The 23,855-nt window shown below is 41.0% G+C and overlaps 1 protein-coding gene across 1 annotated transcript in view; it reads left to right on the forward strand.

Annotated features, from left to right (window-relative positions):
* The window catches only part of jph3b (junctophilin 3b), a 35,805-nt gene extending 13,701 nt beyond the window's left edge, over positions 1–22,104 (forward strand). The window contains exons 3-6 of the mRNA XM_026311705.1: positions 210–575; positions 12,526–12,650; positions 13,747–14,735; positions 21,585–22,104. Coding sequence (XP_026167490.1) covers positions 210–575; positions 12,526–12,650; positions 13,747–14,735; positions 21,585–21,665 — 1,561 coding nt within the window. The 3' untranslated portion in view covers positions 21,666–22,104. The remainder of the gene's footprint in view (positions 1–209; positions 576–12,525; positions 12,651–13,746; positions 14,736–21,584) is intronic.
* The last annotated feature ends 1,751 nt before the right edge of the window (positions 22,105–23,855 follow it).

Here is a 23,855-nt window from a genome sequence, read left to right on the forward strand (position 1 = left end):
GAGCAGTTGAGTGTATTTAGATAAGACCTTTATGTGGTAGGTGCTAATCAGCCGCCTCTAATCTGCCAATGTCATACAGCACAGTTCTCAAAACTTAAATGTCTCCCAAAGCTATTTTTGTTCTTCTCTGAGCTTGCTGTAGTCAGGAATTTGCAGGATTGTAGATTGAATTCACCAACAAAAACCAATGTAACCTTTTCTGTGTCTAGTCTTGGAGACGCAGATGCAGATTTGGCAGTTGCAGATGATGACGTGGATGCCACAGCAACGGAGACCTACTGTGGAGAGTGGAAGAACGACAAGCGGACAGGATTTGGTGTGAGTCGGCGGTCCGATGGGCTGCAGTACGAAGGGGAATGGCTCAGCAACAAGCGCCATGGCTATGGCTGCACCACGTTTCCCGATGGCACGAAAGAAGAAGGGAAGTATAAGCAAAACATCCTGGTCAGTGGAAAGAGGAAGAACCTGATCCCGCTCCGGGCCAGTAAGATCAGAGAAAAGGTGGACCGAGCGGTGGAGGGAGCGCAGAAGGCTGCCGACATCGCCCGGCAGAAGGCTGAGATCGCTCTGTCAAGGTAGTGGTTTGTGGTTTGTGGATGAGTCTGGAGTTGAAGGCCACCTGGTTAAGATGTGATTTTTGTGTGTGCATATGCTGTCTGGGTCATGGTTAATCTACACTCTAAATGACATAACCACACAGAATTTTCTGCCAATGTTAGAACAGATTAGGTTATTTCAGAGGAGAGATTTCTGTGTGTTTATCTATGTTGTGTCTTTCTTTGTCTCCTTCTTTCCAAGCATGGGATTTAGAAAGTCATCTGTGATCAAACTAAACCCTTGCTGTGTTGACGAAGCAGGTCATTAGAGTTTCTGATGGATGCACCCTTAATGAATAACAGCCAATAACTACAGCAGACTAAAAGGAGGCATATGACTTGACAGTGACTGCAGTTAGATTTCCAGATAAAACTACTGGAACTCCTGCTTTATTAGTCAGCATGGAGGGAATATATCAAGACTGTTATCTTACACACAACACTACATTTTCACAAATGCAGGATGCAAATCGCTGTTTCATTCACTTCAGTCATTCAGTTTGACGTTGTGTTCTTTTAAGCCAGTTTTAGTTTTGTAGTTATTTTGTTTTGCTTTCTAACTTATCTATTTTAACCAGAAACACAACTGTTGCAAATGTGTAACCTATAACCTTGTTTTAAACAGTTTTTGCAAAGCGAGCTATAGAATGTTGCTAATGCTGTAGCTTCACACAGTTTACAGACAATGGTGGTAATTTTATCCACTAACCTCTTTCTCCACATCTCTCCCATGCAATTTTATTATCTCTCTTGCTTGTCTCATGCCTTTCGGTCTTTGTATTGTACCAGTGTCCACTCCCTCACTGATGCACCCAAATCATTAGGGAAGTTGGCTTTGCCTGTAAACACTTGTGGATGGCACCATTCTACATTATAATTGAGATCAATGACAGATTAAGAACAAGTTTAAGGTTAAGGTGAAACTAGGGTTAAAGAGGTTACAGTACAATTGAAACAGCAAACGGGGCAGGACCGTCTGGAGCTGTTAGGGCTTTGTTCAAGCTGCTCTGCGGACTGGAAATGAACGCCTGCTCTCATTAGAACTCTGCTCATTCAACTAAAACACTGAGCACAGCTGGGGTTATGATGTTAATAGGCATTCCCTGACCTTCTTTACAACAGCTAGAAACTTTTGCACACCATTTTAAAGCAACAATTTTGTTTTTCAGCTCAGGACTCAAAACAGAAATTAATTAGCTGTCCTGGGACCTGTAGTCAAGGATACTTGCTGATACTCTTGTCATGTGGGGCCCATCAGAAGTAGGCCTATGACCTGTTTTGGTCCCAGACCTTGTTGTTTGAGAGAACCAGGTTATAGGGCCATAGTTACAGTAGTTCTGTGGACCTACATGCTGTTTTTAATGCTTCATTTGGATCTGGATGTTGTGCAGCAAGGTTAAGTTAACATCATCAGTATGGACAAGATTTCACCACAGAGATTAGATTGAGAGATACAAAGTGAGCAAGACAGTGCTCTTCTTCTAAGCCAACCTATTCCTCTTTTAGAGAAGGTTGAAGCAGTAATAATATCCATCCATTTTCTATACCCACCTATTCTTTAACCAGGGTCACAGGATCTGCTGGAGCCTATCCCAGCTCTCTTTGGGTGAAAGGCAGGGGTACACCCTGGACAGGTCACCAGTCCATCACAGGGCCACATAGAGACAAACAACCTCACACACTCACACTCACTCCTATGGGCAATTTAGAGTCACCAATCAACCTGATGTACATGTTTTTGGACTGTGGGAGGAAACCAGAGTACCTGGAGAAAACCCACACAAGCACAGGGAGAACATGCAAACTCCACACAGAAAGGCCCCTGATGGGTTTCAAACCAGGAACCTTCTTGCTGTGAGGCAACAGTGCTAACCACCAATCCACCATGCTGAAATATTAATAATGATAATGAAATTTGTTGTCTTGAAATTAAAATAATAAAATAATTTGGAAAACTGTAAAACATGTAAAACTGTGGGTTTGGATTATATTCTAATATAAAAATAAATTATTGTAAAATATATACTTTTTTTTAACTTGAACTCAGATCTGATCTAGTTTATTTTACCTCTGTTTTACTTGCCATAAAGTGCTGAGCCTCAATTTAAAATAGGACTTTGTACTTTGTACTTACTTTGTCATACCATGTTGTGCTAAGTTCACCCTGCAGCTGAAATCAACAGTTGTGTTCTTCTCAAACCTGATCTGAACTATGTGGCTGTACTTTGAAATGAAATACTACTGCATGCAACCTACATGTGACTTGTATATAAATATTCAACAATGAAATTGAAGCAGATAATGCAACTATATACTGTCAGCCCACAATCTTGAGGGAATTTGTTGAGGTTGTACAACAGGTGCAGGTAGTGAAGAAGAAAAATGTAAACAACACCTGGGAAAAGTGGCTTCAAAGTTAAGGCAGTCTCTAACAGTGGTTTGGTGACACTGAGCAGTTGTCCTAAAAGAGGTTAGGTTTACTATCTGATTAGTAGTCGACCTTGGAACAGATCAATAATGTTGAACATTTTGGTCAATGACTGTAATTCATATAGAGGATATGTATATATTCTGTATGGCTATAAAGGTATAGTTTTTATTTGTGTCATATTTTTGATCACCAATGGGACAGGAAAATGTTATGGTTATATTTTATTATCATACAGAGATTATTTAGTTTGAGAGAACAAAAATATATTCTATGACCAATAAATATATTTACCACTTTGCTATTATCCAACGTGCATTAAGAAACTCCGTGGGTAAACTTTACTTATTTGCCCTTTCACAAATTGCTGCTCTTTGCGCTCGCCTCACATTCTGTTGCTCTCTTGACATCTCTCTACGCACTCAACTTTGCCTGTACGCTTGCTCAACTCTGGCACAGTGTTACATGTGTGCCAAAAAGCCAGCCACTCAGAGAGAAGGTCAATTCTGATTTGCAATCTCTTCAAAATATAATTTGTGTGTGGAAAAACATTTTCCTGTGCTCACAATGCCCTGCTGCATGTGAAGAATATGGTACAAATAAAAAGCCATAGAGGGGAGGCTGGGATACCGTTTGTGTGTATTCAGGACTAGATCACCTGGTATCCACAAGTATCAAGACTTAAATGGTCGAGCCAAGATGGAGATAGAGAAAACACAAGGAAGGGCAGAAATAAAGAGAGTGAAGTGGGAGTAAGAGAGAAAAGAGAATAAGAAAGTGAGACAGAAAAAATAAGAGTGAGAGAGATATCCGCATTATGCCAACAATGCTGGCATGCTGCCTGTGAGAACAGGTAGGCTGAACAAGTCACACACACAAAAACACAAACCTGCTGCTCCTTAAATGCTTGCAAGCTTACTTATGTACTGTGTGCGTCCTGCTGCTGAACATGCATGTGTTGCATGTGTGCAGTGTGCACGCAAGAGGATCCAAGAGCTGAATCACTCAAGATCCAATCCTATTAGTCTTCTGCTGAGGGCAGTATGACCACAGTCTGCTGCAACTGCTGACTTAAGTCGCCTCACACTGTGGTCTGTAAGTCACACAGGCAAAAATGAAAAAAAGAGATAAAAAGAGAAGACAGGGGAGGTAAAGAACGCATTAGTCCCTTGGCTGTCATATATTATGGTGAATAGATTAGCCAACCACTCAGTCATGTCTTAAAGATTAAAAGGAATACTTATGATGTGTGGACCAAAACGTTGTCCTGTGTTGAGGGCTTAATTGTAGTAGAAACAGTGTATGCTTTTGCAGTTAGCACTTTTTGTTAACACTTTGCTTTATCTGTACAAAAAAGCAGAGTGTTAAAACAACAAGTTGTGGTTTCACAGGGGGATGTGCTGGACTATTTTGAGGTGGGAGCGGTAACTTCCTTAAATTGTCACCATGAGGTTGCCAGGCAACAAAAGGATGTTTCAAAGTGTAATAAACCAAAGTTTTGTATTTGTACTTCAGTTTTTGTACAAATTAAAATTTACGAGGGTGGTGCCAGTTTTATGTACAAGCCAAAAAGAAAAGCATATTTGCCAAAACGTTCAACTGTGGCTTTAAGCTGAAGCTACGACAGAAAAGAATGTTAATTCTAATAATAATAATATGTTAATATGATATATACTTCTCATGTTTCATTTAAAATCAACTTTATTCTCTTGTAGGGAATTTATTTTGTAAACCAGTAAACTATTGCACTGACCATGACAACAGATATTTATGACAATACATGAAGTTTTGAATAAATACACTGCTTAAATTGCTGCTGCGTGACATAGAGGTGACACTGATAGATAAACATGCTACAGCCTCACCCAGTCCACTCCCACCCATCGTGTTGTTGACTAAGAAACCCAATTTTCTTGAACCCTTTTCACCCGAGCAGTCCTGGAGCTGGGACCAGGCTGTATCGGTTATTAAAATGCAACCTGCCGTCACCATCTTGAGAAGGTTGCAGAACATTTGGCTCATTTGGCTCTTCAAAGCTACCTCAGTGTAGACTGGCTAATTATTAAAATTTCACTCTCTAATTTAGAATTTGATAAAGTTAAGTTATTACCCTTATTAGTCCCACAGTGGGGAAATTGCATTACCACCCAAAATGCACACACACACACCATGAACACACACCTGGAGCAGTGGGCAGCCAGTGCTGCGGCGCCCGGGGAACAGCTGGGGGTCTGGTGCCTTGTTCAAGGGTCTCACCTCAATCGTGGTATTGAAGGTGGACAGGGTGCTGGCTATTCACTCCGTCCCACCGACAAATCTTGCCAGACCTGAGACTCAATTTTCAGGTTAGAAGTCCGACTCCTTATCCATTAGGCCACAACTGCCCCCAGTGCTTTTCAACTCCTTTCAGAAGTCTCCCTCTGGACATTTGAATATTAAGCAAAAAAAATCTTAACATTGTAATGTTTGTGAGACCCCATGATTATGCAAAGTCAAGTATAATGATATCTATCTAAACATTTCCCAGAAAAGTTTTTTATCTAATACAGTTTCATTTTAATGCTGTTCACCATTGTGTGCACATCTGTATTTACATAGAAAATAAACAAATTATAAAATTTTAGATTAGAATCTATTCACACAAATAAAATAGCTTATTTATCAGTTTTTTTTGTAGTTTTGTGGCTTTGTTTGTGTGTAAACCTGCTGTCATTTATCATAGATGTACATGACAATATGCTGTAGTCTTTTGTTGACTTTGTGTAATGTATGTTGTGATTGTCAGGGCACAGTCCTCATTAAAGCAGCATCTATAGTACATAGTGTAATGAAGGAAGGAAAGTATTTTATGTTTACCTGATTTGTTAGAACCTATCTGAGAAATTATGAATGAAGAATTATCTCAGCCGGAGAACTGAAACATACAGCAAAGGTACCATTTCCTAAAGAAAATGAGCTTTTGTTGTTTGATGTATGCAGTCGTCCTTCATGCCTGGCTGAGTGCTACATTTCACGACCAAAAACTTGTTTCTAAATACGTTTTCGGTCTTCTCAGGCAGCAGATTTTGCACAGGCGGCACAGTGGTTGGCACAAATAAGGGCTTTGTATATGGACTTTGTATGTTCTGCCCATGTCTTTGTGGGTTTTCTCTGGCTTCCTCCCACAGTCCGGAGATATGCAGTTTGGGGTTAGACTGTAGGTGTAAATGTGGGTGTTTGTTTCTGTGTGTCAGCCCTGTTGTGTTTTGTTCCTCAAGACACCTTTCCTTTAAATTCTGTGGTAAAAATATCTATTAATGTGCCAGCGATTTATTGGTGTATTTGTAGTTGTTGGCATATTATTATTTTTTTCTTTTTGACTGTCTGTTGTCTTTTCCCAGACAGCTGTCAGTCTCTTGGTTTACAAATCTCTGTCTGTCTTATCTATCTTGGCCATCCAGTGCTTGTCTCTTTCTGTGTGTCATTTTGTGACAATGTTTTATTCAGGCTACATATCGTCATCAGATTGAAATATTCTATTTGTTGCTTGAATTTAATCATATTCCTCCCAAACTCATATTATCTCCAGAAACTTTGGTGTGTGAGTGAATGTGCTTTACTGAAAGACATGAGTTCTTACTGGATCAGCAGGCAGGATTAGGACATGGAATAAAACAGAAACCAAGACACTGGCAGGTGTAAAGAGTAAAATTTCAGCTTAAACTTTGCTGAGAAGGATTGGGCTCAGATATTTGGAGGGCAAGAGCTCAAGGGGGGCCTTGAATTATTTTTGGGGATGGACTGAGTGTCCTTATTTAAAGTAGGCCGCTGTTTTAGGCATGCTTAAAGCCTTAAACCATGATCTCAGTACAAAAAGTGTTTGAAGGAGCTTGTTTCACGAGTTCAGTCAGAGTGGCAGAGAGGAAAAGCAAATCTACAGCCATGCTAGCAGCTGTGCTTTCAGTTAAATACTTAGTCGTCCAGCATGCTAATATTTGCTACATGCTATAATAGTGCGATGGGAATCTCATTAGTTTTGCAAATATTTGGTCTCAAACCAAACTACTGGACAAGTTACATTTTCACTGAAACTTCGAGCAAAGGAAAGTTACATCTCCAAATGTATTAAATTTCAGATTTTTTGTCTGTTTGGTTATGTTAACTCATTTGTTCACAATTCTCTTGCAAATTTAGCACTTGTCTTGCTCTATGTCTCCACATGGGTCCAAACTAAAACTATCTGCTCTGACATCACCTTAAGGTGAATACAAGTATATGTGCCAAAAGAGATAAGTTCATTTACAATCAATACAAAGGTTGTAAAGGCTGGAATGTCAACCTGCTGCTAGAGAAGAAAAAGGAGAAATGTCATGAACAAAACTATTAGAATTCATCCCCTGTATATCAGAAATGACCAATATTACCACTGGTGGCCAATCTGTACTTAACCAGCAATATCCACCACCACACTGTGTCCAGACGTGTTGAAGTGCATGTGTATTTACCAACCTATATACAGGCTAAACAGCATTTTTTGCACTGTGGCTATTTATAAAGATAATGGTCTCTGAAATAAAACCAAATGTGAAGATTCAAGATTCCTTTTATGAGCGGGAGCTGGACATTACTAATTCTCCAATATGCTGATGTATGAAATATTTCTGTGTAGGTTTTCTAGCATAATGGCAGAAATCCAGACCCCGTGATAATTCTAACGGTACATGCAGTGTGGTTGGTAAACCAGCTTTTACTCTCTCTTTCTCACTCACACACACATACACACACAGAAAAATGTCTAATCCAGATTTAGACAGTAGAATATCCCAGGACAGGACTGCCTCTCCTTTTTTCTCTCTGTGTCCCAGAACAGAACAGCAGGGTATTTCCTTGTGGAACACCAGGAGAAGCCCTGAGAGGTGAAACACAGTCACAGGATAATTACTGCAAATTCACTTTCTTGGCGCTAAATGAAAGCTCCATAGTAAACTGGGTCAAGGATGATGATGGAAAAATACAGGGTACTCTGTTTGCAAGGATTTATCTTCTCTTAAAGTTAAGCATTTATGGCATCTCTTAAGCTTAGAAGACCTTTAGTCCTAAAATGGCCTTTGTTCGTGATTTTTTTCTTATTCATTCAATATCTTACGAATGATCCATGTCAGGAGGTGGAGAGGTCAAAGGTCAAGCTCTGCTCAAGAGCAGAGCTGCTGGAAATTCTGCGCGTTGTCTGTTCTCCTGATGTTACAGTAAACTGTGAATTTGTATGTGTGTATGATACCAAGCAGATGTGTCCTGATCACCTTTGTCACATGTGCTGATGTAGCTGATGTCAGGCCACATGTGGTTAGTTAGTACCAGTTAGTACCAAACACTAGTGACTCACTGCACTTTGTAGAGGGAGCCATTCACTGCAATCCTGTGACCTTGTTTCATAAGCAAGCCTAAAGCTATACAAACACACACACACACTGTTACCACTGATGTAAGGCAGGAAGCCCTATTAGATATTCAGGTATGAATCATCCTCATCATTATCAGCTGGTTCAAAGCAATGACAGACATGATGGAAGAGCTTAGTGCATGAGTCCTGGATTAGACTTTGTCTCCCTGTCTCCCTCCTTGCCTCACCATATCGTGCTTGGTTGTCTTCCTCTGTGTGTGTCTTTCCACTGGTTGTTTTGGTACTCCTTGTCTCCGCTGTCCTTTATCTCTTTTGTTCTTTTGGCCTTGGTAGTTCTAGTTATTCACTCTGTTTTAGAGGTTTTACATGTAGAATTTTAAACATACTGCTACTAAAGTGATGTCCAGTCATAGCTGAAGCATCTGAACCAGGCCCAGCACGTCTGTCAGGCTTCGGATTTCTGTGTGTGAGAGAATGATGCTCAGTGTAGAGTGCTGTCGTTAGTGTTTAGAATTTAAAAACCCAAAACAAAAGGTATGTATTTGTTAATTATTTATTAATATGTATTTAAAAAATGGATTAAATATTTGTATTTATTTGCTCTAAAGTAAGTCACAAACTTTAGCATGACTGTCAACTAGCTTATAACCAGTACTAGCAGTACACTGTAGCATAAAGTGAACATTAATATTTTGTCATAATAAGCATCCGAACAGGGTTTTGTTAATCACAGCTTGTGTATGCATGTGTATTAAATCAGGGAGGTGGTCTTCTCAAAGGGTCCATGTGATGAGCTGCAGCAAACAATTATTTTCATTATTGATAACTTTGTCAATGAGGATCTGATTGATTGTTTACTCGAAAAAAAAATAATTGTGAAATAATAATAATAATGAAAAACACCCATCACGAGTCCTGAGAGCTACAGTACATGCAAAATCACATATAAATCAACAAACTATAATAAAAATGAGATCATATGAAGGAATGTGTGAATATATATGTAATAACAATGGGCAACACTGTCTTAAAACTCCCCCAAAAACCAAGTGGCTTCCTGTCATAAAGAAGACATTGCTGCACGTCTCTCCCTCCTTTAGCTTTAACATAGAAATGCTGTAATTATGCTGTCTCACAGTTAATCTGGTAATGATTCACTGATGTTGAATACATAACACCTTTTAACTCCATCTTCTTTCTTTTTTCGGTCTCTATTTTACTCTCACCCTGTGTACATCTCCACTGTGACATGCTCTCCTCCCACCTCATCACCTCACTCCATCTCTCTTTCCTTTTCCCTCTTCCTGCCCTTCATCTGTAAACTCTCTCCTTTTTTCTTTTGGACAGGATCTAGTGTTGTATTATGAAGCCCTCTTTAAACAGGCAGCTCTTTTCTCTCGAAGGCAGTTGATTTATTCCGAAACAGGTTGTTCCTGGGAAAGACAGGAGCGGGACAGGAAGTTACAGAGATAAGGATGACACACAAAGAGACGGAGAGAGAGAGTAAAAGAGTGTTTTTGTTGGCTTGTAAGCTCCAAGGTGAGAGCATGCTGTGCTCGATTAGCAAGAGTGTGTTTGCATGGGAAACCGTTCATTCACAACAGTTAAACCTTGTGAATCTGAGTTTTCAGTAGAAATCATTTTTCTTTAAAAATATGCGTTTGGGTCATGTGAGAAGAGAATCTTCTTCTCCCTCTTTTCACCTCACCTCCTCCACAACCAACCAGATGTGGACTCACGCATGGTGGTGTTCAGCATACTGTGGCATAGCATTGCTGGCAGTGAGTGCAGAGAGGGGCAAAGAGAAACAGTGAGGCAGAGAGGAAAAAAATCAATAGCCATCGACATGCTACACTGCATCAAGACTGTTACTGCCCAGAGAGAGAAGAGAGAGAGCGAGGAATGGAGAGGCTATTGTACACGAGTTTAGAGCCCTCCGAAAAGACAGAGACAGATAGGCAAATGGAAGGAGAGAGACAAAGGTGAAAATAAAAAAAAAAAATGGAGGGTGGGACAATAGGCAGATGAAACAAGGAACGTGATAAAGAAGGAAGGTACAATTAAGGAGGGACAGAGAAGAAAATGGGCAAAAATAAAAGAAAGTGTGGCCCTGTGATGGACTGGTGACCTGTCCAGGGTGTACCCCTGCCTTTCACCCAAAGAGAGCTGGGATAGGCTCCAGCAGATCCCTGTGATGCTAAATAGGAATAAGCGGGTATAGATAATGGATGGATGAATAAAGGAAAGTGTGAGGGAGATATGAAGAGGAGGAGCAGTTACAGAGATGAGGGAGATGGGGAAAGCCCGACAGGGAGAGAGACTGTGAGATGAATTACTTTGTTATAATAAACCCATTTTCAAGCAAAAGATTACAATGTCGGTAAACACGAGTACATAATACCTCCTCAGTAGTGCTGTAGTAATTGTCCTCTCACAGCTCTGAGGTTTAATGTGATATGTTGATGTCTACATGCTGTTGTGAGTGTGTGTGTATCTCAGGTGTCTTTTATAATGAGATTCGTCAGTGACAACTCCGATATGGATTTAGCTGTGTATGGTACATCATGTTTTTAGAACAATACCTAAAAACAAAAGCTTCATAAGGTCACAACAGTGATGTATTTAGGTGTTTCTGTAGTCACAGGAAAAGGGTCTAAAATGATTAGACCTCAAAAAAGATACAAGACTGTTACAAGTCATTTTTCTGTAGCTGGCTTGCTACCTTCACAAAGAGTCTACAGACGTTGATTCAACCAACACAGCTGTATAAATTAATTTTTTAAGCAACCTGGGTTAGAAAAATTTAAATAAAAAATGATGTTAACTGCTTCTAGAAACTGCTGCTGCAGCTTCTGTCTGAAATGAAAATGCCATTGGTGTGATACATCTGGCTAAAATTGAAAAATATTGTTTGGTAATTGCACATGTCCACATAAGGTTTATACTGCATGTCCAAATATATAGGAAACAGCTAACTTCGCTATTCTTCTTTTAGCAGACAACAAAATTGCGCATCACAGTCAAAAGGCAGCCAGTGCAGAGAAACAGTCTGGTTACTGTGCTGAGTGTCAGCTGGTTAAACCTACTTTCTCTCCTCTACCCTGTTCAACTATACAGTGTTTTATTGCAGCAGAAGCCATTTTTGCTGGTTGATCCTATTTACATGTTTGTCTCTGCTGTCACCCAGCTAAGTAGTGATTTAACAGTCCATAGATATTACCTGGTAAACAGGAAAACACCTGCATTAGTTTTCTCAATTTCTGATTAAATCATGACTTTACGAATGAAAATGTGTGTTACAATGTTGTCACTTCAATTGTAAATGAAGGTTAATGGCAACAAAGTGTTGAGCTTTAATGGCATAAAAATACTGATCACCAAATGAGTTAGAGACAACACACAAAGGTATCTTCTCTATTGCCACAATCCCAGTCATCTTTTTTCAAAAGCTCTGTTGTCTTTGACCAAGATGCTACATGCTGCTACTAAATTTTATTACAGTGCCAGTAAAGATTTATCCACTGTGGAGATTGTTTTTTTTATAAAGGGACAAAAGCCAAATAGAGAAATAAAATCGACTGAAGGCCGATTCATGCTTCTGTGTTAAATCTGTACACAGCCTACGTCACAGGCTACGCAAGTGGCGTTTAAATTGACCTCTAGTTTGGACACCAAAACTAATGCCAGACCTCTTTAGTTGAATGGTTTGTGTCCAACCATCAAGGGATTGGGTCCATTTTGCAAAATATCGCATCACCCATTTTGCAACAAACACAAGAATCCGATACAAAGATAATATAGGTTACATTCTCAGGGTGCTGCTTGTTTTGACTAAGTCAGGGTTCAACCACTAATACCCCTACATCAGTGAAAATCTCTAAGACTGTGGTGCAGTGTAAGCAGTTTTATTGTTCCAAAGGTCAAATACTGTTTTTTCTTTTACCTGCTGTATTTTTGGACAATATGTTTTCTGTGCTGTCCCATATCTCCTTCCAGCCTGCTTTTTTCTTGAAGGAATTGGTCCTGAAGCTCATAGCCAGTGATTTTGTTGTTTGGTGATTTAAAAATGTTTAGTTACAGTTTGTATCCGTTCTAATCTGTTCCCTTTCTTCTTATGTCAGGACTGCTCATGCACAGGGTAAAGCAGAGGCAGCAGTAGGAGCAGCTCAGAAAGCCCAGGAGGAGAGTCGCATGGCCAGGGTCACTGCCAAGCAGTACTCTCCTTCCTTCCAGCACCCAGGAAACGGTGGGTACTCACCAAAATCACAGCACACACACACGCCAGTATAAGGCCCATAATCCAGAAAAGCCAAGCAGACACACGTGAGAAACAAAACACATACACGTGTATATGTGTGTGTAGATTAGCAGCAGTAAAGGTCGGTGCCAACCACCCCCCAGCTTTGTGTTTCTGCCTCTGTCACTCACACCTGTACAGCACTGCATGTAGCCAACCCACAAGAGCATGCACCATCACTCACACGCACACACACACACACACACCAAAATCATGACCCATACTGTACACCCCCACACACACACATACCTGAGTTGACAGTGATTGTTATTTTTCCATCTCTTCTACTTTCAGCAACTGTCTATTTCTTCATGTTATGTCAACAAGCATCAGTGTTGACATTTTGCAACATTGTGTTGATATACGTGGGATCATTTTCTACCCAACTGTTTCCTTTGCATCTGTTCACAGACAAAAACTAAGGGACTGTACAAAAATGATTGAGGTGGAAGTGGGAGGATGAGGAAGGTTATGTATTTTTTCTTAGAGCTGAAGTGGTTTTTCTGAGAGCCCTCAGCCTTGAAGACTTTTGGCAAATAAAATCTTTCAAAAAATTATGTGCACTGGGTCACTTGAGCTCGAGTGCCACATGATTTTTCATATTGTTAATTTATTGTTTGTTTTAACATATTACCATCTTTAAAAAATAAGTAGTATAAATGTCAATTAATTTAATATAATATAGTACAATATAATATAAAATTAGAAAAATATGTCAAAATAGAGTATATGAATGCTATATAGGGAATTGGGTGGCTCAGGATGCCATGATCAGAAATTTCCTTGGACAAGGTTTAGGAGCCACTGTATGTACATGTATACATATACATACCCAGGGACTGGTAGAGTAGAGTCTTAAGCTTCAGCACTCCTCCCCATCCTAATAATTGTCAACTGTTCTTCCCTTGCATTGTGATTATTTGTTTTTAAATATCGTGATTGTGACTATACCGATGCTTATTGTGCTGTAATTGCTTTTAAAAAAGTTTCCAGTAGTAAGCAGCGATAACTGTGTAATGCCACTGTCTGGTGTCGTCCATCTCAGGTATGGAGGTGCAGCGTCCCAAACGTCAGGTGTCCAGTGAAGTGGAGGGTGAGGGGCTGTCAAGTAGCGCTGGCACGGCCGACAGCCCTGATCTCTATGTGAAGAGTGTGGCCTCAGATGACCCCTCTAATGATGCCGCCACCCCTGACCTCAGTCCTCCTTCTTCCTCACCTCCTCACACCCCACCTGCCCCTGCCCGACCATCCCAGCGCAGCAAGAGTGCTCGCTTTCACCGGCAGAGTGCTGTGGATCATGGGGACAGGGGAAAGGAAGGAGGAGAAAGGGGTGAGAAAGTTGGGGGAGCAGGCCAGACAGAGATCCAGGTGCTGATGGAGGGAGGTAGTGTGGCAGGTGAAGGCAGTGGAGGAGGAGGCAAGAGCGAGTATCCACGGGCCAATAGCTGGAGCGAAGACAAGAGGAGAGGGATGTTGTCAAAAGGAGGAGGTGGGACAAGTGGGAGAGGAGTGAGCCGTACCAATGGACACAAACACACGTCCTCCAATCACAAGTCGCGGGAGCACTGCTCCTCCAATCACAAACAGGCCAGGGGGGACAGGTGGACAGAGTCATCCTCATCTGCTTCTTGGACGTCTGGACACAGGGGTGTGCACAGCAGGGGAGGCCGGCTACTGGAGCAGGATGAGGAGAAGATTAGCAACTACGAGATGGAGATGAAGCCTTTACAGCCCAGGGACTCCAGTACCCACAAGCCCCATGGGCTTGGAGAGGAGAGGCACGGGCATAGTCATGCTCATGGAGAGGGGCGCTTACACACCGTGCAGCGACAGAGACATAAGAACCGTGACGGGAGGGAAGGAAGAGAAGCGAAAGAGGGGGTTAAAGACTCAGCACACAAGCTGGACAGACCGGGGGAGAAGATGGATTCACGGCCTCTACGCCGAGACCTCACCCTCTCCCCCCCTCTGAAATCCAACCCCATCACCCCGGAGCAGCAGGACCACACCCTCTTGCAGAGTAAAAGCAACTCGGTAAGACCAAAACAGCCCTGAACAGCAACATTAAAGCTACGCTAGATATATGTTTCATAGAAGTGGTGATGGCTGGAACCTAATGTTGTTGTCATTACCTGCATATCACTACACACTGTAAATCAAAGGTCGACAGCTGTAACTTTAGATTTTATTTCTTCAAAACTTCCATCAATGCACAGTTGCAGCTTTAAATCTGCTCTGCAAAACTGTTACAACTACGATTTGTACGAGACACAAAATTCTCAACCCTGTGAATATTTACAGGTTTAGAAACCTAGCCTGCAGGATAAAATATTTGCTGCTGTTTTGAGCAGCTCTGTGGTATGGCATGAGCAGAAAATCATTCTGCCTAAGTATCCCTCAGTAAGACTGAATACTCATGAGGCTGTGGTGCTGCTTTTGCGTTGAGTCTGACCCTTCACCCGCCTGTACATGGGCTTAGGAAGTAAGGATCAAAGTTTTCTTCATGGTCCTGGCTTTGTGCTTTGTGTCATGTTGAAACAGGAAAAATACTGTAGCCACAAAGCAGGAAGCACACGACTATAGAAACAGATTATTGCTTACACTTTACAGAGTGTGTCTTTCCCTTCACTGGAACAAAAGGGCCTCATCAAAACCATGAAAAACCACTCCAGACTAAAATACTGAGCTCCAAGCAGACAAAAAGCTACAGCAACATTCATTTTTAGCCAAGTTTCTCGCTGTGTGACAAATGTTGAATCCAATATTCACTCTAATATTATTTAAATTCTATTTTGGTCTTCACCAATTCCTCAGGGAATTATCTGGCTCTTTGGCTGCTAAAAGCTCCACTGTATTCACCAGCTAGTTGCTAACTTCGCATGCTGTTTGGCACTGAGCAGGTAGTGTGAGGTGGGTTTCAGAGCTTCCTTTTTTGCTGAAAACATCTGCCCGCTGTGGCCAGACCAGCACTTAGAGCTGTAAGGGTGACTCTAAAGTTGCAGGGCTGAAAACCTCAACAGCAACAAGTTTGCACCTCTGAATTGCTTTGTTTGGCCTTAATATCTCACTGGGCAGCAGCTGTGTGGTGCATTTGTCATATCTGTCATGTCACTGCCACACATTGATTTGACTAAAAGGATTTGTTTCCCACTGTCATGAGGATACATCCCATCCCCAGTGACATAACACAATGTTATCCCACATATTAAGATAATCCTGGGGGAGAGGCACAAGGTTTAACCTTGTGAAATAAAGAAAGATTTTTATGTGCTGTGAGCAAGCAGGGGGGATTACGCGGTTATAATATAATTTTTTGGCTACGTCTTGACTCAGGCTGTTGAACGGCCCCCGACCAAACTAATCCTGGATGATAATACAGTTGCAGCATTAGCTAATGAAACTAAGAGGAAAATCAGCAGCGAGTGAAAACCACACATTGTATGCTACAGACATACACTGAGCAGATTATGAAGAAAAGCGCTCTCTCTCACACACATGCACATATACACTCTGTTTGTCTTGTAAACTGTTAAATGCAGGTCCACACTCCTCACACACCTTGCTGACTTTAATACAAATTAGTCTGAAACAGTGTGATACCTCTGGCATGGTGAGTTAAGTCTGTTATTTAGTAGTTTAGTGGCTGCTGCTACCTGCTCCATGAACACATGAAGCCATAAACTGCCTCACACACACAGATGCACAGAGAAAACCCCAGCGGTCCTCGCTGCACCTTAGTAACAGCACATTGGAAAACTAGCCCCTTCCTCACAGAAGGCCCCCTATTGGTTAACCAGCACTCTGTTGCTAGGGAACAGCTTATGCCTTGCTTCAACGATGGCCAATCGGTGGGCGTGTGCCAGTGACAAGGGGGCGGAGGGTGAGTGGAGGTGGGGTGCTTGTGTGTGCGTTTGCAGCCGTAGAGAAGCAAGTGAGATTTGCGTAAGACAGGTTCACGGCATACACCGATACTATCACGCTCAGATACACCCTGGGAACATGTGCAGCCGCGCACACAGGTCCTCTACATCAATCAATATAACTTTATTTTAAAGGGGGTCTTTGCTGCAAGAATGGCCATTACACAGAAACTAGAAAAAAGACACTTACTGTATCCAGCATAGCATGATACCTCTGTACTAAAATAGCCCTGGCCCTCTGTGTCCACTCAAAGGCATTAACTTGATCATCATCATGGAACAGAGAAACGAACCTCTGTGCATCCCAAAGGCATATATTTATAGGGCGATGTGTCCCAGGATGGCTGAGTCTTTCGTGGCTTACAATAACAAGAGTTTACATGATGATAAAGATCTGAAGTTGGATTTAAACGTGAAGAATGGATCAGCAGATACACTTGGAGATAAATCCATTAAGATTTCAAAAGAAAATCTCAATAGATTGCCATTGCATGGATTCCAGCAGATCATAGATGGTAAACCTGCTTCTCTGCTAGTCTTTGTGGTAGATCATGGAATAACTGCAAGACCAGTGCCATGGAAAAAGAACAGATTTAGCAAGGATGCAGCTTTAAAGCTTGTTTGAAACATCACTAGAGACCAAGAGCAGAATCTTAAAATGCCCCTATTACTAGAGAGACTTTAAAACAGGTGTACCTGTATACACAATGTGTCCTCTCTTACCTCTCTTACTGGTCAGCAATCATACTGCTGTATTTGGCTGCTCTGCAGTTCATTTAAAGCTTTCATGGGCATTACTGTAGTCAAACCTGCTGGTAATAAAGGCAGGTTAGGTCTCTCTACTGTATATCTTAATGACAGAGATATAACTGTGACTTTACAGTATTTCCTAAGATGATAAAAGTTGGTGACGTTTCATACGCGAGCTTCAAGACTGAGATGAGGCTCAGGAAAAGCACCAGGGGTACGAGCGTAGAACTTGATGCTTGACGCCTGTGCTTATTATTAGGACTTCTGTTTTTAGTCATATGGAGCCAAATGGGGGCCATATGTGTTGTTAATTCACAAAAGAAAGCTTTAACTGAAAAACAAAATTGTATCTGAGAAACAAAAAAATGTAAAAATTGAAAATTTAGAAATGTTTTGCTTACCAAACCAAACTCAACAAAACCAAACAAAAACATGGTCATCAAAAATAATAATGGTTTTGCAGCACTGTGCCTATGTAACACTGAATCAGAAGCAGTACATGTTTCTGTCTGAATACTGTGCTTGGCTCTACAACCACTTCCATTTCAGGTGATACCAGTTGGTGCATTTGACATGTTAGGCAGAAATGTAGCTGTTCTGCCTTCTCTACCAGCACTAACTCCATTAATCATTCAAATCTTCTGACATTGTGATTTTATTGCAGCCATATTAACCTAAATGCTTTTGCTGATCACAGAGTTTCGATAGCCAAAGCATATGCCACATATACCACATGATACATGATAGGTCCAGCACCATCAAAGCTGGTGCTGCTTTTTTATTTTCACACAAGCGCTTTATTTGCTTGAAGTCCTGTGTCCATACACCCACACACACACACACACACACACACACACACACACACACACACACACTCAAATAACGAGCCTGCTGCTGCTGGCAGGACAGTAGAAGGGTTACTGAGAGTAGTAAATCTAAAAAAGAAAATGTAGTTGTGGATCATAAAACAAATGCTATTTCAAATAACTGAAAGAAGCTCTGTAGAGCTGCAGCGTTAAATTTTTTTGAGCTTTCTGTGGGTTCCCTTATACCTATATTAAAACCTGCTTTCTGATGGTTTTACTTTATAAATGATGGTTAAAGGATCTAAGTTATTTTTCTGTGTAAAGACTCTAGTAAACTATAATTAAACAAACAAACCATAAAATAAATTGTTCTTTTACCAGCACTTAATCCTCAGAATAACAAGCATTTTATTCTAAATTATGTTTGGTGGAGTCCAGTGAGCTAGTGGAGAAATTAAGTTGCTATTCTAAAAAACAAAACAAACAAACAAAGAATTTAGGCAGAGTTTTTACTGTAATTATGTTCAGTCTGAGCTTTGTTATCTCTGAGGAGTGCTGCTTTCATATTATCATTCCAGAAGGATTCAAAATAAACCAACTCTTTGTAAAAAAAGTAAATAATAGCTATTAAAAATTTGCAAACACAATAATTGAAGTAGAAGTACCAGTTTAAAATGCAGTTCATAATGAAATAGGTCAATAGTCTGTAAAACAGACGAAATCAATTCAGAAGATTTAGAAAAAGCAGTGATAGATTTGCTTAATATTTATCAATATAAACTACCACACCTCTATATAACCAACCAAGTGGAAACTCCAGTACAAAAATCACAGCAAATAGATAAGAACACCTACTACTCAGAATTTGTACTTTAGTGCATTGGCACATAAAAAGCACGTTTTTCATACTTACAGGTAGAAAAGGCAGATGATCAGAGGATTTCATCCACCTGTGGTCTGGTAATCGCTATGACACAGATCTGTGATAAGCCTATCACTGGGTTGATCAGCAGAAACCTTGTTAGCTGCCACTCTGGACAGATTCATTTACAGCAATGTTGCAATAATACAGCTTAATATCACTGCGTAGTGTTACTCAGAGTCCCATTTTCCCTCTCCCACTGCAGCTATTGTTACAATTATTTTAGAGGTAGACTTAATTAAAACCATAGGTCTTCTGGACCTCCTCTTTTGGTAAATCATTATTAAGACCAAAATATACTTTATGTAAATACCAGGACGATGTTTGATTTTCTGCAAGGGGGAGATTTGATGTGGGGTTAAATAAAAAGACAAAAGACAAGCTGCTGCAGCAATGATAATGTCAGTTAATATACTAAATTCACTTTAACATATTTACCCAGAGTGGACAGGTGGTCAGAGCAACTGGCTTACACCCACATGACCCAGGCTGTCAGCAAGCATCTGCTGAAGTGTCACTGAGCAAGACACTGACTCCCCACCAGCTCCGGGCTGCTGCTCTGCAGACAAACCTGACCTCTGACCTCAGTCTGTCAGAGAAGGTGGGCTTCCTTGTGGGACCAACGCAGGAGTGTATTATTTATTTTAAGATGTCAGTCACTCCTTTATCACTGCATGTGTCCATCTTTTTGGCTGTAGACCTCAAAATGACACTTACATTTATATTATATATAAATATAATGTGAACATTTGCCTGTGTTTATCAAACTGCTAAAAGTAAAACTTTGCACTTAAGTGAAGGATGAAAATAAAAAATCCTCCTTATAAATGAGGGTTATTTTTTGAGTGTCTTGGAAATGATGTTGAAGGTAAGACAACTGTAAAGAGAGCTACACACCAGAGGCAGAAGTGATCAGACACCTCAGACATATTTTTGGAATGATTGCACAGAATAATCATTACTCGCAATAAACAATATTTTAGCAGAAGCATAATGTGTTAGATTAGGTCAATTATCTGCTTTGATTTGACCATTTGATATTGCACCATCTTTATCAGGGGTACAAACAACATAAACAAAGCTGGCACTGACATTGGCTGTCATTGCCAGTATATTCAGAAGAAAGGCTTTCCTGCTCTTCTAATTCAAGCAAATTCCTATGAGTCATCCCTATTTACTATACGTTTGTTTGCATATCTTAGATTGTTGTCCGTTTCACATGTTAACTGCTGCTGAGGAATAAAGGATTGACACATCAAATAAACTTAGAAAAACACTCACATTACTAACACATGCAGGGTGCACATGTAAGGTGAAGCCTGTTCTATTTCTGCTGTGAGTGTATGTGTGATTAATCATGTGACCACTCAAGCGCTGCTGTTAAAAGTTACTGTTCACTACAGGAGTTAGTGACTTCATATACACTTCTTACTACTTATCCTTCACCATCACACTTTCATTTCTTTGTTTTTTTCTTCAGATACGTATTCTTAAGAAGTTTCTAAGATGTTTGGCAAATACAGGCCCTGATAAGTCTTAAAACAAAACAAGTGGTGGACGTAAATATATTTCTGAAGGAATTTGGAAGAGATGAAATGATCACACATGGTAATGCATGTAGTGTAGGTAGTGCTAGTGTAACCAAAAACATTGGATTTCTCTTAAAAGAACATGAACTCAAATTCATGACTAGCTCCAGTGTTACTAGCTTTAGCATTGTCAGAGCAGCCCAGACGTCACATCACCGCCAATAGTTATTTAATACCTTGTCAGAAGAAAACCCTGCATCTTCAAAATGTCAGAGCATTGTGTTTAATTTGAAGCCCGTGGATTAGAGTTCATTTGTATTCTTAAAAGGTTTTCATAAACCCCAGGGCTGTATGATGTTCTGAACTAGTAAAAGAGCCTCCTCCAGCTTAAGTGACAGTTAACCAGAAGTCACCAGCAGCAGTGGGATGATGGATGTGCATGCAGTTATGCAATGCCCAGTGAACGTGACATTAAAAGACGGAAATTATTTCAGCATTATAAAAAAAATTTTTTAAAAAACCCAATAATTTCATAGAAACATGTTGACAGAAAGCAAGTCACTGACCTTTATTTTAAAAACAGTGGCTTGGTCCTTTAAATGACGTTAAACTAAAGCATCTCACCTCCTACACTTAACCACAGTTTGGTTTTAGAGGTTTATGTTCTGCTTTTCTTTCTCTTCAATCGACTACATACCCGGTCAGTTGACATATTGATGATCAGCTGCGATAATAAAGAATGTATTGGCTCCTGTTGGAAAGGTAAATTGATGGATATAAATGACTGTATATGTTTGTATCTATAATGCAGTTTAGATGCACTGCATGTGTGAAAACATCTTTGTGTGTGTGTGTGTGTGTGTGTGTGTGTGTGTGTGTGTGTGTGTGTGTGTGTGTGTGTGTCCTTATTATTTACATGCTCCCCGTTTCTCTCTTTCTCTCACTCTCCCACGCAGGCCTACAGCTCTATCCTGGTTGTCATGGTGATTCTGCTCAACATTGGAGTGGCTATTTTGTTTATCCACTTTTTTATTTAAAGACAGCACTGCTTTCAGAGTCAGCCTATCTATGCTACAACAACTATAAATTCATACAAGTATTACGATGAATCTGCTGCCCTTCGTGTTCCCCGTGAGAGGACTGCAACAGGCTGAGGGGAGACTAAGACCGAGAAGGGCTCCACCATCCCCATCCACTTTCTGGTAAAGGTGGCTAACCCGGCTTAACCTCAGCTAAGCTTGGTCCAGTAGGCGTAATAGACATGCTGAAGTGTGAAGCCCAGAAGTGCACGGAAGAGGGGTGGACTGGTCCAGGTTAACTGGACTAACTAAATACAGGGAGATAATGTAGTCCAGATCTGGACTCAGGTGAGCTTCAGTAGTTCACATATAAACTGGAGCTGAACCAGTCTGATTGCCAGACTATGAGAGCTGCAGCTGGCGTTACAGCAAGATGTCTGCTTCCACTGTCTGCACACGGGACTGACAAGACAGACTTTTTCATCATCAATTCATAGTTTTCAACAGATTTGTAACCTCTGATTTCTTTATTAACATTCTCTTTCTTGTACAATACATTGATGGATATATTCTTTATTTTGTAACCCCTCCACCCTTCTTTATATAACTCCTGCCTTTTGGTATCTCCACCTGCCCAGGTGTTGTTACTGATGGTTTCAGGCCTGCATTTGTGTGTGTGTGCTTCTGCCAAGTGTGTGCTGCCTGGATACTGGTTGATGGCTACCTGTCCACACACACACACACACACACACACACACACACACACGGCATCGACCCCACCCCTCTCATTTGCCCTGTGTGTCTCCTCTAATTCTTCACTTTGTGTGGGGACTCAGAAAGAGTGTGTGTGAGCATGCTTACAGTATGTACATCTCTGCATACTGTATTTACAGTCTGTGCGCAGAATGTGTGTATGTGTGTGTGTGTGCAAGCAGCTCCATGGGCTTTCACACTATTCATGAACTTTACACAGCCTACTAGCATCAGCTGACAGCTGTGCTCTCTCCCTCCTACTCTCCCACCTCCACACACACCAGTCAGAGAATGGAGCTTCCCCTGAGGTGCTGGTAGTTCAAGACAGACCGTCCTTGGCAAAGCCCGGTGTCTACTGCACTGCTGGCGGAAGTACAGCATTTAGAAGAAATACTGCCTTCAGTGAAGTGTGTGTAACATCGAAAATATAGCTTAAAAGACAAAATCATATCGATAAATCACTGCCTCCAACTGCTTCTCTCAAAACCTTGCCTGAAGACGATAACATCTTTTATACTATACTTGCAAGATGTCTGAAAAAAATACTAGTCGCCACCTGCCTTGCTTTTGTATCGCAAATTGATAAAGGAATAACTGCATGCATAAGTACTGTAATATCTTAGTTGTGCATTAAATCTGAAGGCCAAAAAAAAAAGCTTCAGAAGCACATGCGACATGTTAGGTTTTGATAGGAGCAGTGTGCGTAGAGCAGCCCATTAGGCACTAAAAGCTGAGTAAAACAGCAGATGCCTCTTACATACTGTTATTGATCTACAGCCATCCATTAGAAATACTGTTTAGCCAGTCGAGGGTCGCCGTGGAGCTGGAGGCAGTCCCAGCTGACAGTGGGTGAAAGGTGGAGGGGCTGGAGACTAAAGGCTTAAATGATACCCCATGTGGTCTGAAATGAACAAACTTTCCAAGAGAATTTTAGTAAATTGATGCGCAGTATGAACCAGTGGCCAGCACCGAGATCAGGATTTACTGCCTCCATTCCTCAGCTCCTCCTCAACTGATCCAAGATCCCTGGTGACTGAAGTACAGCCAGAAAATTTTTATAGCTGACTGAAAGCTGGGTTTTTCTGTCTCCCAAACCCATCTGGCAGACCAGCCTCTGTGTTTGTTTTGCATGTGTGCACATGAATGATCATTGGCGTGTGTGAACATGTGTGTGCATCCTACTTCCACGTGATGGGATGGGGTGGCTGAGCCTGTTGCCATCGGTAACAAGTTCCAGGGGGCTGGGAGGATCACGGTTGTTTTTTCTGTCTGACAGCATTTCTCAAATGCAACTCAGCCTTGGCTGTGTGCTCATTCCTGGTGTTTCCCCACATTATCGCCTCTCTGAGAGGCAGAACAATATCTTTTTATTTCATTGTGGGTTCCAGACAGAAACTGGTTTAAGAAGCTGTGCTGTATGCCATCAGCCTGGTGACGATGCCCTGCGCCACCCCG

This window comes from Mastacembelus armatus, chromosome 6, assembly GCF_900324485.2.
Source record: "Mastacembelus armatus chromosome 6, fMasArm1.2, whole genome shotgun sequence".
Taxonomy (NCBI): domain Eukaryota; kingdom Metazoa; phylum Chordata; class Actinopteri; order Synbranchiformes; family Mastacembelidae; genus Mastacembelus; species Mastacembelus armatus.